Consider the following 16,937-nt stretch of genomic DNA (forward strand, 5'->3'; position numbering starts at 1 on the left):
TACCATTCTCACTAGGGAAAAAAGCATCTCAGCTATTCAAGACTCTTGAGCAAGATGCTCTTACTGGCAATCTATCAGCTTCATGTTTTAGATCACAACAGTAGGAACACTTGAGGGGAAGCCAGGGTAGGAGCGAAGAGGATATTAAATCCATCACACCTTTAGTAATCCTGGAGACTACAAAATTAAGTAAACCAAATTTATCACAAAACCAGTATCATGATACAGAATTTTTGCAAGTACTGAGCCCTTAAAATTACAGAAAGTATTCCAGAGAACCCAGATAGAAAAAGAGCAACTCTTTTACCATTGTGTTTGGAATTACTGAAAACAACAATCCTTGAAAGGCTGCCTTTTAAGAGGGTCTGAGCTCTTGAGGCAAGATGTAGCTAAAGAGAAATAAGATTTTCCTTTAAGCACCTGTTTTGGAGAAACTTGCCATGTATGAGAAACCACCAGTAGGCTAGTTGTCTTCCCAGCAGCACAGGACTCTTACACCAGTGTTTAGAAGGCTATTGTGGAACCATAATAGGCTGGATTAAATCCTGACATATAGCCCTGGTTCTCTGAAGTACTGAACTGTATCCTTCCCACTGCTCTTGGCATTCATGCTTTGCTTCAGTTTCTGTCAGTGTGGCTACCTGGTACCATTGCTTCAAAAGACAGCTTGCACTGCTTACATATTTCTAGGTGAATGGTTCTTCCTCAGCATTTATCTACCCAATATGGGGGAAGGTGCTAGCTGGTCTTTGTTTTGGACATGCAAGTCTTATTACCTCAAAGAAAGAGAAAATTGCCTACTTTTTCAATAAGCACCATGTATTACTTCAGATCCCTGTTCTGTATTACATAGCAGAAAGCTCAGAGAGCATTGTATTCCCCTGGAATTTCTATCTATATAAAGCTTACATTGTCAGGGAAGTATTCAACCAACCAAATATTCAGAGTTCATCACAAGAGCAAGTAGTCCAGCCAAACCAGGCCTATATGCACGTGTATGCATATGTGGGCATGCAGGCAAAATAGAGGGGAAGCAGAGATCTACAGGAATACTACTCCACAAAGAATGTAGAGTTCTGGGCAGTTTGCACTACAGCAAAACCTATTTTCAACATCACAGCAGTGGCAACACTGAGGAGGCACAGCTTTCTTTGCAGGTTATGAACATTTTATGTATTACTACCACAGAGGTCCATTAATATAAGCAAAAATTGACTTGCCATCAGACTAACCTCTACATAGCAGCTAGAAACAATAGTAAGATAGTCTTGATTTACATTTTTTCTGGAAGAGTTCACAACCCACTGACTACAGTCAAAATGTTCAATGCAAAAATATCTACTGCATAGACTGAAGCACAGATTTCCCACTTGCCTGTAATTGGGAATTGCTTGCAATTCAAAGAAGAAAAGCCACTTCTTTGAAACAGAAACAGCTAAAAATTTCCCAAGGAAGACAGCAAGGTAAAAATCTGAACAGCATACATACCGGATACATCCAAAACAAACAGAAACCTTTAACTATGTACTTATTCCTGTAAGAGGGATACATGTCTGAAGATGGGAGGTAGGAAATGATTGTGTCACTTAGGATAATACGTATCCAAGAACCTTTCTCCAGTATTTTCCTTTAGTTGGCCCATGTCTGAGTCCACTGACTTACTCTTCAGGAACACTTACTCTTCCATGTTCAGTAGCCACAAGTACTTTGATGGTCTTAATGCAGCCACGCTGCTACAGCCTTTACTATGCTGTATGGAAGTACTTTTTCTTTCCAGAGTAAACAGTGGAAGCAAATCTGTAAATCTCATGCATCATTTTCGTTTTCACAGAAGCTAAACAATGGCAATCTAACCTACCAAGCAGCCCAAAATTTACCCTGCTTCATCAGAGCAGGTACCAGTTCCCTTTGAGGAGTCTGACAGGAAAAAAAATCTGTCTTTGCTTAGAAGACTTCTACCAGCACTTTCCAAGAACCTTCTTCCAGAAAAGCACATCCTGTACCTGTCTGTATTTCAGCCCCGTTAAAATCCATTTCTTGAGAATCAAGACAGCAGCAGGTTCCTTGCACTTAACCCTGACCCCTATCCTCAAGACAACAAGCAGAACAACTGCCTGCCTTAATGCTTGGATGACCCAAATGCTGTTACATATACTATTTGTTATATATGCACCTATGTTACATATACAAAATTGCTCAATTAGAAGTGGGTCCAAGAGAAGCAGAATTCCTTAACTCAGTTTCAGTGACTGCTAAAAACAGGCTTAGATTTTATTGGTTTGATTTCTTTGAATAATATTTGATGGCATTACCTCAAAATCCATTTTTAGAAGGAAAATATCTCTAACACTATGGAATAAATCTGTTTCAGTGCCAAAGATCCCAGTATTTCTTTCACACCTGCAACAAGAAAAAAGACTCAAATTCTAAGGAAGCTTTCAATTATTTTTTTCCTGGGATATAGAGGAAGACAACTGGACACCAATCCTGGAGCAATTCAAGAGACACTCATACTCATTTTTCAAGTCTTTGTGCCCAGGATATTATAGCTTTACGTGTAAGAAAGTGTATCCTCCAAAAGGAATTACGTCCAGGCTGGGCCTGGCTCTGACATTTCTCTGGGTGCGTGGTGACTTAATAGCTGGTCACACAGAAGATGAGCAAGGCAGACGTGAACTTTCTTTCTGAACACTTTCCATTTGCATCTGAGATGGAATGAGAGGTTCTGTTGAACTTAACTCCTACATTACAGGACCCTTAAGCTCTGCAACAGCAACTTAGACTGCAGCTGGCACGCTGCATTTTTTTTTTCTTTTCTACACAAAAATAGAGATAAAAGCAAGACAGAGATGGCCTCTCACTAGTCTGTATTTGTAATGCAGACACAAGGCATAATGATTTGTTCAGGAGAGCAGCCTTTAGAGAATACACCATTCTCCCCAGTAGCTTCCACAGCTACCACATGACACAACCATCTGGTCCTCTAACAACTGTCTTTTGTATGTTCTTGCAAGGAGTCTGGCAAGAGATATCAGAAGTATATGCTCCTGCAAATCTAACGGATCTGCTGCTGCTAACAAGAGCAGCACTAGAAAGAAGCAGAGTATGAGGAGTACTAATATACCAGTGAGTGTTCCACCCTGCTAGACTCACATACATCTTTGATAGAGAACTGTACTATGGAATACTAAAAGTTATCCAAATAACCTATCAGATCTGTAATAGGTCACAATAAATCCAGAAAAAACAAGATACAACTTGGGTCCTGTATCATAAAGTTTCCAAACTGAGGACGGTTAACTTAAGCAACAGTGACAATCCAGATAAACCTATAGGCTCCAGTGGTTTCTCATCAGGAATGAAGCACATCTGTTCTTACTGAGCTGAAGATCAGAATCTGACCTTTGGAAAGGACATAACAAGGCTTAGGCCCCAATATTGTTCCAGCAGCACAACCAGACGTTGAGGGATAACGATAGGGCAGTTTGATATTGGCAAATTCAACTGAAATTTTAATCTAGACGAAGAAAAAGGACAAATTAATACAAGCTGCAGGAAGCATCTACAGCAAACTACCTTTTTACACAACTTGTTCAACATGTCTTCAGACCTACTTCAAAAACTAACAGTACACAGATGAGGTCAGCCTGCTATCAACTGTGGTTAACTGATGAACTTTTGCTCAAGAAGGTATCAGCTCTGCAGCATGCCTCCTGTGCACCTCACACAGTTGTTAAGAGAAATATTAATTGCCACATCTGTATGCTAGAAACCTCACAGCTCAAGGTTCACAGAAGCTCTTTACAAAGTTCTATAATTTCCTAGATCTACTACCACATCCAGACAGAGGCTTGACAATGTATGCCAAGCAATGCACTTCATTTCTGTGCTTTTCTTACTCTTAACTTCTTTTCATCAACTTTCCTCTCCCACTCAGATTTATCTCCCTCTTCTGCAGAGTGCATCATGGCTGCTTTGTCCAGTGTCATTCAGCAGTGGAGGAAACTGGAGGCTGGCTGAAGTGTCAGGTGTAGTTTGTTTTGTTGGTTTTTTTTTTGGTGGGTTTTTCTGTTGTCTTTTTTTTTGTTGTTGTTGTTGGTTTGGTTTTGGTTTTCATTTTTACTTGACTAAACAGTAGACCTGCTTCTTCCTGACACCTAATAAAGGAGAAATAATAAAGCTCTCCAAGCTTTTTTATCATCCACTCTTTCTTCCAAGCTTCTTCCTAATTTTCGTAATTTCATATATCACCTCTAAGCTATCTTCAAATGCCCTCTTATAAACCTCCTGATATCCCCCATATTGCCTCCACCTAACTAATACCTTTCTCTTTGGCCTCAAGATGTGCTTTCATTTCTGAAAAATATTCAGACAAAATAAGCTGTAATATCCTGCTGTTTAACCAAGCTGTTTTATCTCAAATTTTTCAGACATATTTGGTGAATGTTTAGAATAGCCATCCTATTCTTACTGGGTTTTAGGAGCAGAACAGCTTCCTGATCTAATGGAGGAAATCTAGCACCAGTAATCTACTAATAATCCCGATAGCAAGTACAACAAACAAAACAGAGCCAGTGTAATTTCAGTCCACAGTAAATGAAGGGCACAAATAAAAATAATTTAATTTCTAAAGCCGGAAAATTATGTGGTCTAGCAATAGCTTTCTTAATTCTTGCAGTGCTTAAGAATCTCTAAATGAAACCACAAATACAATCATTCACTGGATTCCCAAAGTAGTATGCCCTTTGGATCCATGCCAGTTATACACAGGCACAAAGTATTTTCCCTTACCTACCTTCCTTATCAAAAAAAGAAAGCATTGTCTTATTTCTTCTTGCTGCTTTGATGAGACTTACTTACCGCTTCAGAATTATCAATGAAAGGGTCTGTTTCATCATAACCATAGCCTATATCAATTAGATCCTGCAGGCGATCCTTCCGATGTTTGTGGGGCTTTCCACCCTGAAAACAAAGCAAGCGTTCTATCAGTTGGGAAGCAATGTACTAAGATCTACAAAACATAAGGCACTGGAGGGATGGTCATTCAAGAAATTAGCAGTTCTGCTTTCTTGGATGCTTCCTTGAAGATAGTCCAGTTGACTAATGAAAACTTTTACACAGGAATGAGTTCTGGCAAACATGCCTCACTATAGCCTCACCAGAATCATCCCTGAAAGGTATTCACTAGCCAAATGCTTTCTGCATGACCAAGATCTTCCTAACACTTCCTATTTAGAGATGTTTCACTGTCCTATGTTTTTAAAACATTATGATAGGACTGTTAGTGATAGAAGGACTGGGATAATTCAGAAAGTGTTAAGTTTTTCAGTATGTTACAGAGTCGTTACAAAGGCAAATACTGATAGCCCAGCAATTCGGTAAAGTGCTTCCCCATACAAGATGGACTGCTTCTCTACAGAAAAGTGAAGCCTAGTCAAAAGTGAAAAAATATTGATCTTGGACTTGCAGATATGGTAGCTATGAGTTTTCAAGAAGCTACAGAATTCATATGACATAACTGAAAAAAAAACATATTAAGATAAAATCCTTTGAAATGCAAGAGCTGTCATGTCACCTCAACTGATAGGACTGAACATGAAATGATTACTTGAATAACAAAGTCAGAAGCTGCATCACAGATTGTGGGTTCACTTACCTGTAGGAGACAGTAAATTTCATTTTAACCTGTAAGTACTTTTCCCATGTGAAAATTTTGTTAAATCAAGTGGAAAAAAAAAGAAATCATACCCAGTTCAATCATTTGGGGAATCTAAACAGTTATACAAATTGAAACCTGCTTAGGATAAGGCCTAGTTTTCTGACTCCCATATATTGTGAAAATTGCCAACGTAAGTCTTCAAGGATAAAATTCTGCAAAAGGCACTGCCTTCACTAAAATGGTAACCAGTGTTCTTCCGTGAATTTAACAAGACTTGCTCCTGAAGCTTCTCTGCCTGTACTCTACAGTCCTAAGCATGTTTAGAATTACTCTTTTCAATTATGACATCCAAATATCACAACCCACTTGGTACTCTGAGTACAAAGACACCGTTCAAAGAAGGTTGCATCCTTGCTCTTTTATGAGAAGCATAAGCAACTGAACACCTCAATTTTAACAATAGTAACAAGCTTGAATTCTTGCAAAGTAAGTAAAGCATGCGTTCTTGCAAGCAAACAGGAATCTCTCTAGTATAATTAAATAAATGCAGTAGTCCTAGGAGAAAAACCCTCAAAAGTGAGTTCAATTTTTATTTCAGGTTTCCAAGCTATATTCCAAGCGTCAGGTTTCTAAGCTAAGTAGTCCTAACTTTTCCTATCAGTCACTTATCTGTTAAAACATCTGAATGACTGTACATTTCCAAAGCATGCAGTGCTTTTTTTCTTTTTAAAAAGAGAGTTTGTATGAGAGAAGAAAAAAAAACCTTAAGAAAATAAAGATAGCACTTAAGAATTCTGTTTAAACTCCATTGTAATGTAATTCTTATGATTCTGACTGAAGTGCCAGCAGGTTGTCTGAAGAATGCTACGTAAACTATACTTTACCTCTACTGATCTCACTAAAGTGTAATGCAATCCACCTCTGTACCACATCTCCTGTTAAGCCCAAGTAACCATCAACATCCTTGTTTGTGAGTCCAAAATCCTTTTGCAGCAATAGCTACTCTATGATTCTATTACTTCAATGTATGGGCATTAAAAAAAAATTAATTACTTGTCAATACATTCTGACTGTCTGCTGTTCATAAAAACATAGTGCATATATGGCACAAAGTTAATAACAAAAAAACGAAGTCTCCTAATAGCTGAATGAATAAAAGTAGGGTTAAAATAGCATCCGGTATTCAGACACATGAAACTATCTGAACCACTGCATGTATAATTAGAGAATTTCCTTCAGGCCTGGTTCTACCCAGTCATGTTTAAGGAAGTGTTGAAAGTCCGTATGATCAAGATGTTAAGGGTGCAAGACCACAGCAGAAGAACTGAAAGGATTACCTGTATCAGTGCTTACTATACAGCAGTTCAGGCAAGTTTTACCACTGAAGCTTTTAACCTTTCTCAAGAGAGTTCCCCCAACCTTTCTGTCCCAGAACATAAGCAGTCACAATACTGGGGCAAATTAAGATGTCTAGCTCCTGAGGCTGCAAACAGTAATCATGTAAGTCTTCAGAAAACTCGAATAAGAGTTCAACAAATTAACTGTGGCATGCAAACCAAGGTTTAAACAACCTCTGTCCAACAGGACTACAAGGCAGCAAATACAGTGCCAATTTTTGAAGTGTTCCAAGGGCCATACCAGCAAACCTGGTATCTATAGTGAACAAGTTAATAGAATTTATAAAGAACAGAACCAACAGGCACAAGAATATACATTCCAGAACAGGAAAAAATTTTGGTAGAAGGAAGCAGTACTTCAAATACCTTAAAAAAAGTCCAAAGATCTTTAAAGACAATGAACTATAATGTGATAAGTGGGAAGGTCCACACAAATTAATGTCTAGTTTAAGGCTAGTAAAGAAAGGGTAGGCATAAATATTTGATTCTGGCAAAGAAAGTGATCGGTGAAATCAAGGAGTGTGTATTCATTCATCTTCAGAAGCAACAGAGAGGGCTAACAGTTGGGGAGGTTAGTGAGATAACCGAAATTACTGAGGATAGTAAATTAAAAAAAAGACCAACTGAAGAATCACTGAAAGACCTCATAATTGCTCTGAACTTCATATGATAAATCAACAACTGAATTCAGTATCAATAAAAGCAAGGTACTCCACACAAAGGAAGTATAACCCAAACAAGAAAAAACAGAGTGTCCTCCCAATTTGTTATGCTGCTCAGGAAGCACTGGAGTTGTTACAGTTCCATGACATTTGCTCAACAATCAAGAATGGTCAAAAAATTAAAGAACTGGGACTTATGAGAAAAAGAACAGAGAACAAAACCAGAAGTCATCATTATGTCACTGATAAATCAGGGCAACCTACCATTAATATCCTTTCATTTAAAAAAGAAATTGGAACAAAAAAGGGATCAGTAAGCCAACAAGGATGTTTAAAGGTAAGAAAGTGCTTCCATGCAATAACAGAATGTTAAAACACTTCACCTGGGGAACAAGAGGACTGAATTTAGATGATAACATCAGAATCACATGCAACATGTAGAAGAACAGGAAATATTTCACTATTTCTTACAACACAGAAACTATGGAGCACCAAGTGAACCCGTCAGGTTTAAACACAAAGTATGTTTTCATACAACATAATCATTATGGTACTCGGTGCCATGGAACACAATGTAAAATTCAGTGAACTCAAAACGATCTGGCAAATTTATGGCAGAAACCTATATAAAGGGTAGTTAAACATGCAGCCTTTGGCTTTGGGAAAAATTAAGCCAGGTAGCTAGACAGGCACACTGAAGTAATACCAATGCATGCTTACTCTGTTATACTTTCGAGTATGAGATTTCACTAGTGCCAGAGGACTATGCTACCATCCACTAGATGGACCTTTGTTTTGATCCAGTAAAAATTCTTACGTTATGAACAATATCATCTAAGATTTAATACCATGTTTTTACAACACAGTGTTCGGTATTGTCTAGAGAGTAACGGTAATCAAAAGAGTAAAATGGGAACCATTCGGTACAGATTTTTATGCTGGTATTTAAAATGTGCAGCAATTGCAAAAATGTTCTGAATCATCAAGTAAACAAATAGTACACTAACTTCATGCACGTTATTTTATGAATATATATTTATTTGTAGGCTTTTTTGTAGTATTTGCAAGATATATCCAATATTGTACTCATTTGATTGTGAGTACAGGAATTTATCTGAAAAGAAGTAGAAAGTTTTCAAGGAAGACTGTTTTTCACGAACCAGTTATTTCAAAAGTACTGTCACACGTGCTATGATTAAAAAGACTGACTCAATTTTAAATTGCTGTAGATAAGTAATACCTTATTAGTTTAAGGAGGATATAGTACTTCCTGCAAATCTGAAAAATCCCTCTACTTCTTTCTTATACAACCAGTGTTTACTTTTACACTAAAGCGCTGTTAAAGAGAATGGATATCTACTTCATGGGATCCCTGTTCTTAAGCTGAGGAGCTAACATCTCACCACAAGGATCAGAAGATGCCTGGATGCTGTCAGAACATGAGCAATTGTACTAGGTCAATGTACAGAGATGCAATTCCTCTGAGAATGGATGGTAAGTAGAGACTGATGATTCTCATATTGGAAGAGAGAAAGGACAGGGAATATCTAACACAAGAAATATTAATCCCCCAACGCTCTCCATGCTTAGCAGCCCTAACCTAATAAGTTGTTCTTTATATAGAAGACGTGCCCCTTCCAGGAATTTTGTGGGGCTGAGGGACATAAGGTATGGTAAAGAATGAAAGGCAGGCAAGAAAATCAGAAATGCAAATAGTAATCAAGATACAAGTGCATCATGAATTTAAAGTGTTGTAAATGGTTTTTGTTACCTGCTGCTTTTGTTACCTACTGCTTTCTAATAGTTAAAAGTACCTATTTGCCCCTTTTTCTGACTACTGAGAACTGACCTCGAGTTTTCCTAAGTCTCATAACACCATATTTTGTACATAAATGCATGTTTAGATTTGATGTACGCATAAATGTGTATGTAAAATTAGATTGCTTGCACTACCACTCCCCTCCTACATATACTGCTTTACATGCTCTACACTGACTTTCATCTGCTGTAGTTAAGCAACTTGTTTCAGGACACTATAAAATCCTTAACTTGTATTATGGAAATGAGTTTTCTAGAAGAATACAGTCAAAACATTTCTCTCATGCAAAAAATAATTTCTCCTTCAAATGAAAAGCAAACACTGTTCTGGAACTGCTTTATCAATTCACTGGGTATACTGGGTTCCGTCAATCCCTTCGAAATATGAAAACTATTCTTTTCAGTTCAAGGGTTTCTTTTGTTACGTATCACACCTAACATGACCTGAAACAGTAATTACTTCTACAGAACATACAGACATGGCACTCAGAAAAAATTGCCTTTGCTGGAAGAAAAAAAATCCAAACACATTGGACAAGAAAGATTAATGTGTATATTAACAGCAAAAGATACAAATGACTGCTCGTTTCCCTTCTTTATTATTGAGGTGCTCTATTAGTAATCCAGAATATCAACATGCCTAAGCATGATGATGTGTTTTGATTGCCAGCTCAGAATTAATCACCCAACCCTACCCATGTGAATTCTTAAAGACCTGTTCGGGTGGGGTTTTAGTCAACATTTTACGATTTCTTCCTTCATTTATTAGTGAAAGCCTCCTTATGTTACTACCTAGTGCTGTTCAAGTCATTCATGCTACACTTTCAGGAGTCAGCAGAGTATCTTTAGGCAGCTGGCAGCTACAAGATAAACTCATCAAGCAGTGACTTATTATTCAACAACAACTTCCTATGGAAGCATTCCAAACTAGTCAGAAATTCATCAAGATTCACCACTATTTAGCCCAAACAGAAGATCTGCTCAATAGTGCACCACAGCATTACATTTAAAACAAAAAAAATTTTTCCTCTAGCACAGTATTCATCACAAATATCAACCTGCATCTATTATTCAGTTGTATTTCTACAGGAAGCTCTTCTAAGAATAGCTTCACAAGCTGTAACATCCTATAGTCAAATCTATTTAGTAGGCTTGTCTAATAAGCTTGCAGCAGCTTCAAGCTGCTTAAGTGAAACACAATGAGACAGTCAGCTCCAAAATGTACACAAGTCATCTGACACTACCTTAGCAACACTATTCAGGAAAAAAAATTATGTTAACATCTCTATAGCATCATGAATTATCACTATTAAATATTTGTATATTTTAATACAGGTACAGTAACTCACATATTTTGCCTCGAACTTCTTGGCTAGCATTTCTACTTCATGCCGCTCACGTTGTTCATCATTAAATGGATCTTCCAAGTGAACCGATTTCTTCTGAAAAATGCAGAAGTTAATTCATTCCATAAGAAACACGCAGAGTGCATCTAATAAAAACCTATTAAATGTCAATAAACAATGCTCTAATGACCAAATAGTCAGAACTTATACTGAGTCCAAGTACTTACTTTATTCTCTAAAAATTAGTTTGACCTGTTCAATTATCATTCAGTTACTTTTCTTCTAATGAGAACACAAACAGAAAAAATTAAGAGAAAGTCTCAGATTTATATTCTTCCAAGCATTCCAGTACAGCCTCAACTGACAAGCATAAGCGTAAGAGAAAACTATGGCCATTTGAGGTTCAAAGAGAAAGAACTCTCTCTAAACACATCTCCTTTTCATTTCTGCTTTCACTGATGCCTCTTATTGGTGCTTCTAGATACAATACACAAGATGTACCTGGTACACTCATCATCAGGGAAGCAGCCAGTAAAAAGCTTAGTATGTTACAAACAGAACTAATGTAACTCCTTTAACTCTTCTGCTGTCATTTTTTTCTTCAGATAATTTCAGTAATCATAGCATGAATTCTACAAGACTGCCACTATGGCAGCCACAAGGATAAGAGAGATTGAATATTCCAGCTGAACAAATAAGCAGGAAGTATCGCCCCTCCTTTTTTTGAGAAAGAGCTTTTCAGTGACATGAAGTCAATGAATAGTAATCACGGGTATATGTAGTGCCTTTTTTTTTTTAAATAAGGTATGGCAGAAAAACAGGGCTGCCTTCAAATTAGAGTTCACATAAAATACAGTAATTGTTGCAAGGGGGGAAGGTACTAGGATGCTTAAATAGGGTGAAATGGGGTTCCATTTTACAGAACTTTATGGATGGCAACTAATTTTACTGCATGTGGACCACTCATTGGTGAATAAATGAAGACTTATGGTATACTAAGACAGAAAAAAAGCAACATTAAGTTCAGAAAAGCAAAATCCTTCCTCCACAGTATAAAAAGCCAATATATTGACTAAATGGTGGCCAAATAACGACAGACTGGCTCAGTAGTATCAAGACCAATGTAATGAGGAAGGTAAGCTGAGAAAAACTGCCAGCATCACATTACTGTACATTTTCTACGCCGAGTACTTAGAGGAAAAAAAAAAACAGAGGTCATAGTTAATCCTGAAACTTAAGTTTAAGTTACCTACATATTTCCTGGAGGCATGATTAAATATAAAATACTGCTCAATTCATGCAATATCTTTTCCACTTTTAGCTGGGAAAACCTATTCCATATCTTCTGCTAGGCAAATGCAGGTTTTTTTGAGTTGTGAAATGAGGTAAGGCTGAGGCCAGAGGTCAAGCAAAGTAACTTGCTTCTCTCCACCAAACTCTTAAAGCTGTAACTATCACTTTGTTCGGTTAAGCACTACTGAAAGCTCAAATTCAGACAAGTTTTAGTTTTGGTGGTTTAAGGACTCTGAGGGATAGTTCGCAGATGTTGCAGCAACTAGGACGTTACTCCTCAGCACCTTTACAGAATCCAACTTGGGCTCCTGGCTCACCTGCTTTCAGTTTTACACACCAAGCTTCAACTGCACTGACAAAAGGGAATGCACTCTCACTTCTGCTGTTTTTTAAGAGACAACTAAACTCTTTAATCACATTAACTTACCACTCACATCCAGAAACTTTACATAAATAAGTCCTACCAAAAGATGAACTCTACCAGCACCCTATCAAAGGACAGTCTCTTTATCAAGGCAAAAAAGCAGGACATGGACAGCATGAGTTTCTAACAAGCATTTCCACTAGCTTCTGATTCAGGCTAGGAACCCAAATTTGTAATAAAAAAAAATTAGAAGTTGCACTCATACTGTCAAATAAGTTTTGGGATTCTCCACCCTTTCATTAAAAGACCTATTAAAGCAATGTTTTAAGTTATTCCAGTGCATCAGTCCTTGCCTTCCCACAACAGCCTGCCTCTGGAGAACCTTTCGTGGTTGCTTCAGTTCCAAGCAACACTACAAGACAGAAAGACAAGCTGTTAAATTTGTAATGCTGAACTTGAATAGGAATAGTTATAAGGTAGCCAAGCAACTTCTTATAAGGGATAAGTTGTCAACAATAGCTTCCAGAAAATCTCAATCTTCACCCTACAGTTTGCATAGCTAAGTTTATATGAACTGTTCATTTTAAACTGAATCATTACTAAAACAAAAACATTTTTGGAAATCTAAAACTCCACTTAAAACCCCAACATCAACTGCTGACTAGTCACTGCCTACTTGGAAAGAGCACATCTCATTGATTCTGCAGAAAAGTGGTAGAGGGAAGGCATTTCTTGGTCAAGCTTCACTTTAACAGAGTAGTTTGCTGCATTAACTGGTATAAATCACCATAGCTATTCTACTCCACAAGCAGGATCAGTTTTTCTTTCACAATTTTGTTCTATTGTAGGACTTTAAACAGGTTACACACCAGGGTAAAAGACAGACTTCTGTCATCCTGAGCCTCCTACGCTGTGCTGAGCAAATTATACTCTTGTATTTGCTTTAACTGTGGAGGAACCAGTATGCACTAATTTTAGTGCAGGATAAAATGTGTTTCCCCGCTCTCTTCATGTCAATTAATGTAAGATTTTAAGTCCTCCCTCATATCAGAGTAGCTTTCCCAGATTCTACCATATAACAAGCAAAAAGTTAAACTGACAGGGCCAAGTACACATCAGTTCTTAAACAAGAATAAAAGTCCAGAATCACTTTAAAAGGATCACAATTTATGACACTTTTACATAAATCAGCTGATTGTTCCACACAGTCTAGCAACAGACAGGCCATTATGATCCATTCTTTTCAATCTGGACTCTACAGAGAGCTGAAAAACATACATAATTTCTTATAAAGCATTTCTATCACTATGTCTACCTTAAAAGCAGTCTCTGATCCCAACTGTACCAAAAAATCCCCTAAGCCAGTGCTCCCCCTCAGAAGACATAGAATTTGCATCCGAACTACATAAAAAGCCATTTTTCCCCAATTGTGGGGATTAACATATTATGAACCTACAGAAAAAAAGGCAGTTATGGGAACTGCCAAAGGGCAAAGTCAACCTCCACTTACCAAGCCACTTCTAAAACACAAACATGTTCACCTTCATACAGGAGCTGCTCACAAAGATGGCACTTGACAGAGCAGCACGCTTATGCTACACCAGTTCAGAGGAATCAAAACTGGCACTGTTTGCCCGCAACAGCTGTAGCACAGGATGAACAGAAGGAACCTTTTAACTTGCATCAGAAGATCTCAGAGGGATTAAAGTCACAGTCATTGATTTTTCTGTCTTCCACATTTGAACACAATCCAGTGTACACATCCCTCCCACTATAGAATAAAAAGTGAGCAGGCTTCTAAGTATAGTTATGGCATCATCATCATCACCACCACCTAGAAACAGCCTGGTTTGTAAAGTGTAAGTTTTAACCATTCTTGAATTTGTGCTGGATGTAAAAATCCAACAGTGGTATCAGTACTGGTATTTGAGATTTGCTTTTCTCACCAGAGCTATCATAACCTTGTTAGTAGTAGTTACTTCCTTGCCCCCTGCCCTTACCATAAGATATAAATCTCCTCTGCAATTGTCTGTATTGGAATTAAGAGGAGCCACAACTATCTAAATCAAGTGCAACTTCACCGGTATCCTCATCTTGCTGAGTGGCTTAAAAGCGAGCCATGCGTTTCTCCTTCCTGCTTGAACACTGGGTCCTGTTGATTGGCTAACACTGCTTGCTTCTTAAAGTCGTCTGCACAAGCTTTTCTCCATAAAAACCAAAGTAGTTCAAGTACCAAATGTTTTCTGGTTGGGAAGAATAGGAAAATGGAAAATACTTTTTTTCTTCAATGAAGCTCTTAACAGTTACAGGTGAGGTTATAATTTCAACAGCATTAACTCCCATTCATCCCTGCCCCCACAAGACTGCAGAAACTCGTCTTTAATGAGTCTGCTAGCGCTCACTTCACTGCTTCTCAAGGCTTGTAGCAGAGCCGAGCCAGTAACTCTTCATATACCTGCACACAGCCTACAGACAACCTGGAAAACAGGCCGGCACGCTAAGTTTTAGTTCAACTGCCGGAAAAAAACTCGCAGGAAGAGAGGATGCAACACTACCGCTGCCCAGGCAGGGAAGGGAAGGGAAAAGGGGAGGGGAGCTGGGGTAAGCGGGGCACAAGGCACTGGCGATCCCCCGCCCCTGCTCGCAGCACACGCCAGGAGCTCCGGGAAAAGCCACCCGGGAGCCCTCGGCCGGCTCAGGGACAAGTGCGAAGCGTCCCCTTCTCCGCCGTGGGCACAGGCGCAGCCTCAGCACCAGGAGGAGCCCGGAGCGACGGCGAGGCCGCCGGACTTGCCTCCAGGGCGCCGCCCCGCCGTGCCGGGACCACCCCCGGGGAGACCCGATAACATTATCGGCGAGGCCGGGGGCGCGGGCAGCTGCCCGCCGGGGAGAGGAGGAGGAGGGGGAGGAGGAGGAAGAGCGGCGGGGCGCGGACGGCGGGAGGGGAGGGGGAAGGGGAGGTCCCGTACCCGCGAGTCCCCGCACAGCAGCAGCTCCGGGTAGCTGAACTCCACGCAGCCCTCCTCGGTGGGGTCCTTCAGCACCACCTCCAGGCGGACCGTCTGGCGGAGCGGGAGCGCCTCCTGCGGCGGCGGCGGCTCCTGCCGGCTGCCCTGGCGCGGCGGCGGCGGCGGCGGTAGCTGCGGCGGCGGCGGCAGCGGCGGCGGCTCGGGCCGAGGGGGCTCCCGCTGCGGCGGCGGCTCCGGCCGGCCGGTCTCGCGGGGCGGCTCCAGGCGGGCGGCGCTCTCGCGGGGCGGCGGCGGCGGCTCCGGCCGGGAGAGCTCGTGCGGCGGCTCCGGCGGCGCCAACAGCGGCGCCTCGCGGCCCGCCGGCGGCGGCTCCGGCTCGCGGCCCCCCGGCTCCCGCTCCAGCGCCGGGCTCTCGCCCTCGCGGCGCCTCACGGGTGACAGGCTAATGAACGGCACCCGGCGCGGCTCCGCCATCCTCCGCCGGGCCCCCCCCCTCCCACCCACCCCCCGCCCGCCCGCCCGCCGCTCGCCGGCCCCCGCCTCACGCGCTCGGTGACACCGCGCTCCCTCCCACCGGCTCCTCCTCCTCCCTCTCCCCTCCCCCCTCCGCCGCCCGGTCGGAGCTGCCCCCTACGTTCTCCTCGCCGCCTCCACCCCCGCCATCTTGGCGCCCCCCCACATAAATAGAAGCAGGCCCGCAGGCCGCGCAGGCGCACCGCGGCCGCCGACGCCGGCGCGCCGCCCCGCGTCGCTGTTGTTATTGCTCAGCTTCCCCCGCGACGTCAGCGCGGCCGCCGGCGCCCGCCCCCAGTTGCCTTGGCGATGTGCACGCTGCCCTGCCGTCGGCGCCTTAAAGGGCCCGCGGCCCGCCCGGCCGCCCGCCCCCCTGCCGCCCGCCCCGAGCCGCGCGGGGCGCCCCCGCCCGCCGGCACAGCCTCGCGGGGCAATGGCGGCCGCGCCGCCTCCCCTCCCCCTACCGCCCCCCCCACACCTCGCGGCTGCCCGAGGGCGGCCGTTGGCGCCAGGGGAGCGGGGATCCCCCCCCCCCCCCCCCGCCCCGTTCCCCTTCCCCTTCGGCGGGAGGGGCAGCCCCGGGCCGGGCTGCTTCGTGCTGACGGGGCGGCGGGAGCAGCCTCGGCGGGACCGGGGCTACCCTCGCCGCCAGCAGCGGGCGTTCACGGGGCGCTGCAACGCTCGTCCTCTCGGGATCGCGTGGGATGGGTGCCGGGGCCGCGGGCCTGCTTAGAGGAAGGTGCTCTGCGGCCTCTTGAATTCGTAGGTCAGTCACCGGAAAGAAACACCCCAAAATCCTAAACATTGACCGGGAGTTCGGTGGAGGGGGTGACCGGCCGTTTGCACGCTGCAAGGGCGACGGTGCGAACGCGTCTTGTCTCGGTGGCGTCAACACACGCCCTGTCTGAAGCGCGGC

The 16,937-nt window shown here is 42.2% G+C and overlaps 1 protein-coding gene across 1 annotated transcript in view; it reads right to left on the minus strand.

Annotated features, from left to right (window-relative positions):
* UBN2 (ubinuclein 2) overlaps positions 1-15,991 on the minus strand; it is a 56,839-nt gene extending 40,848 nt beyond the window's left edge. The window contains exons 1-3 of the mRNA XM_042792093.1: positions 15,509-15,991; positions 10,886-10,978; positions 4,861-4,962 (exon numbers count right to left, since the gene is read on the minus strand). Of these exons, the coding sequence (XP_042648027.1) occupies positions 4,861-4,962; positions 10,886-10,978; positions 15,509-15,982 (669 nt within the window). The 5' untranslated portion in view covers positions 15,983-15,991. The remainder of the gene's footprint in view (positions 1-4,860; positions 4,963-10,885; positions 10,979-15,508) is intronic.
* Between the last annotated feature and the right edge of the window lie 946 nt (positions 15,992-16,937).

Source organism: Tyto alba, unplaced genomic scaffold (assembly GCF_018691265.1).
Source record: "Tyto alba isolate M040663 unplaced genomic scaffold, T.alba_DEE_v4.0 Super-Scaffold_2, whole genome shotgun sequence".
NCBI lineage: Eukaryota > Metazoa > Chordata > Aves > Strigiformes > Tytonidae > Tyto > Tyto alba.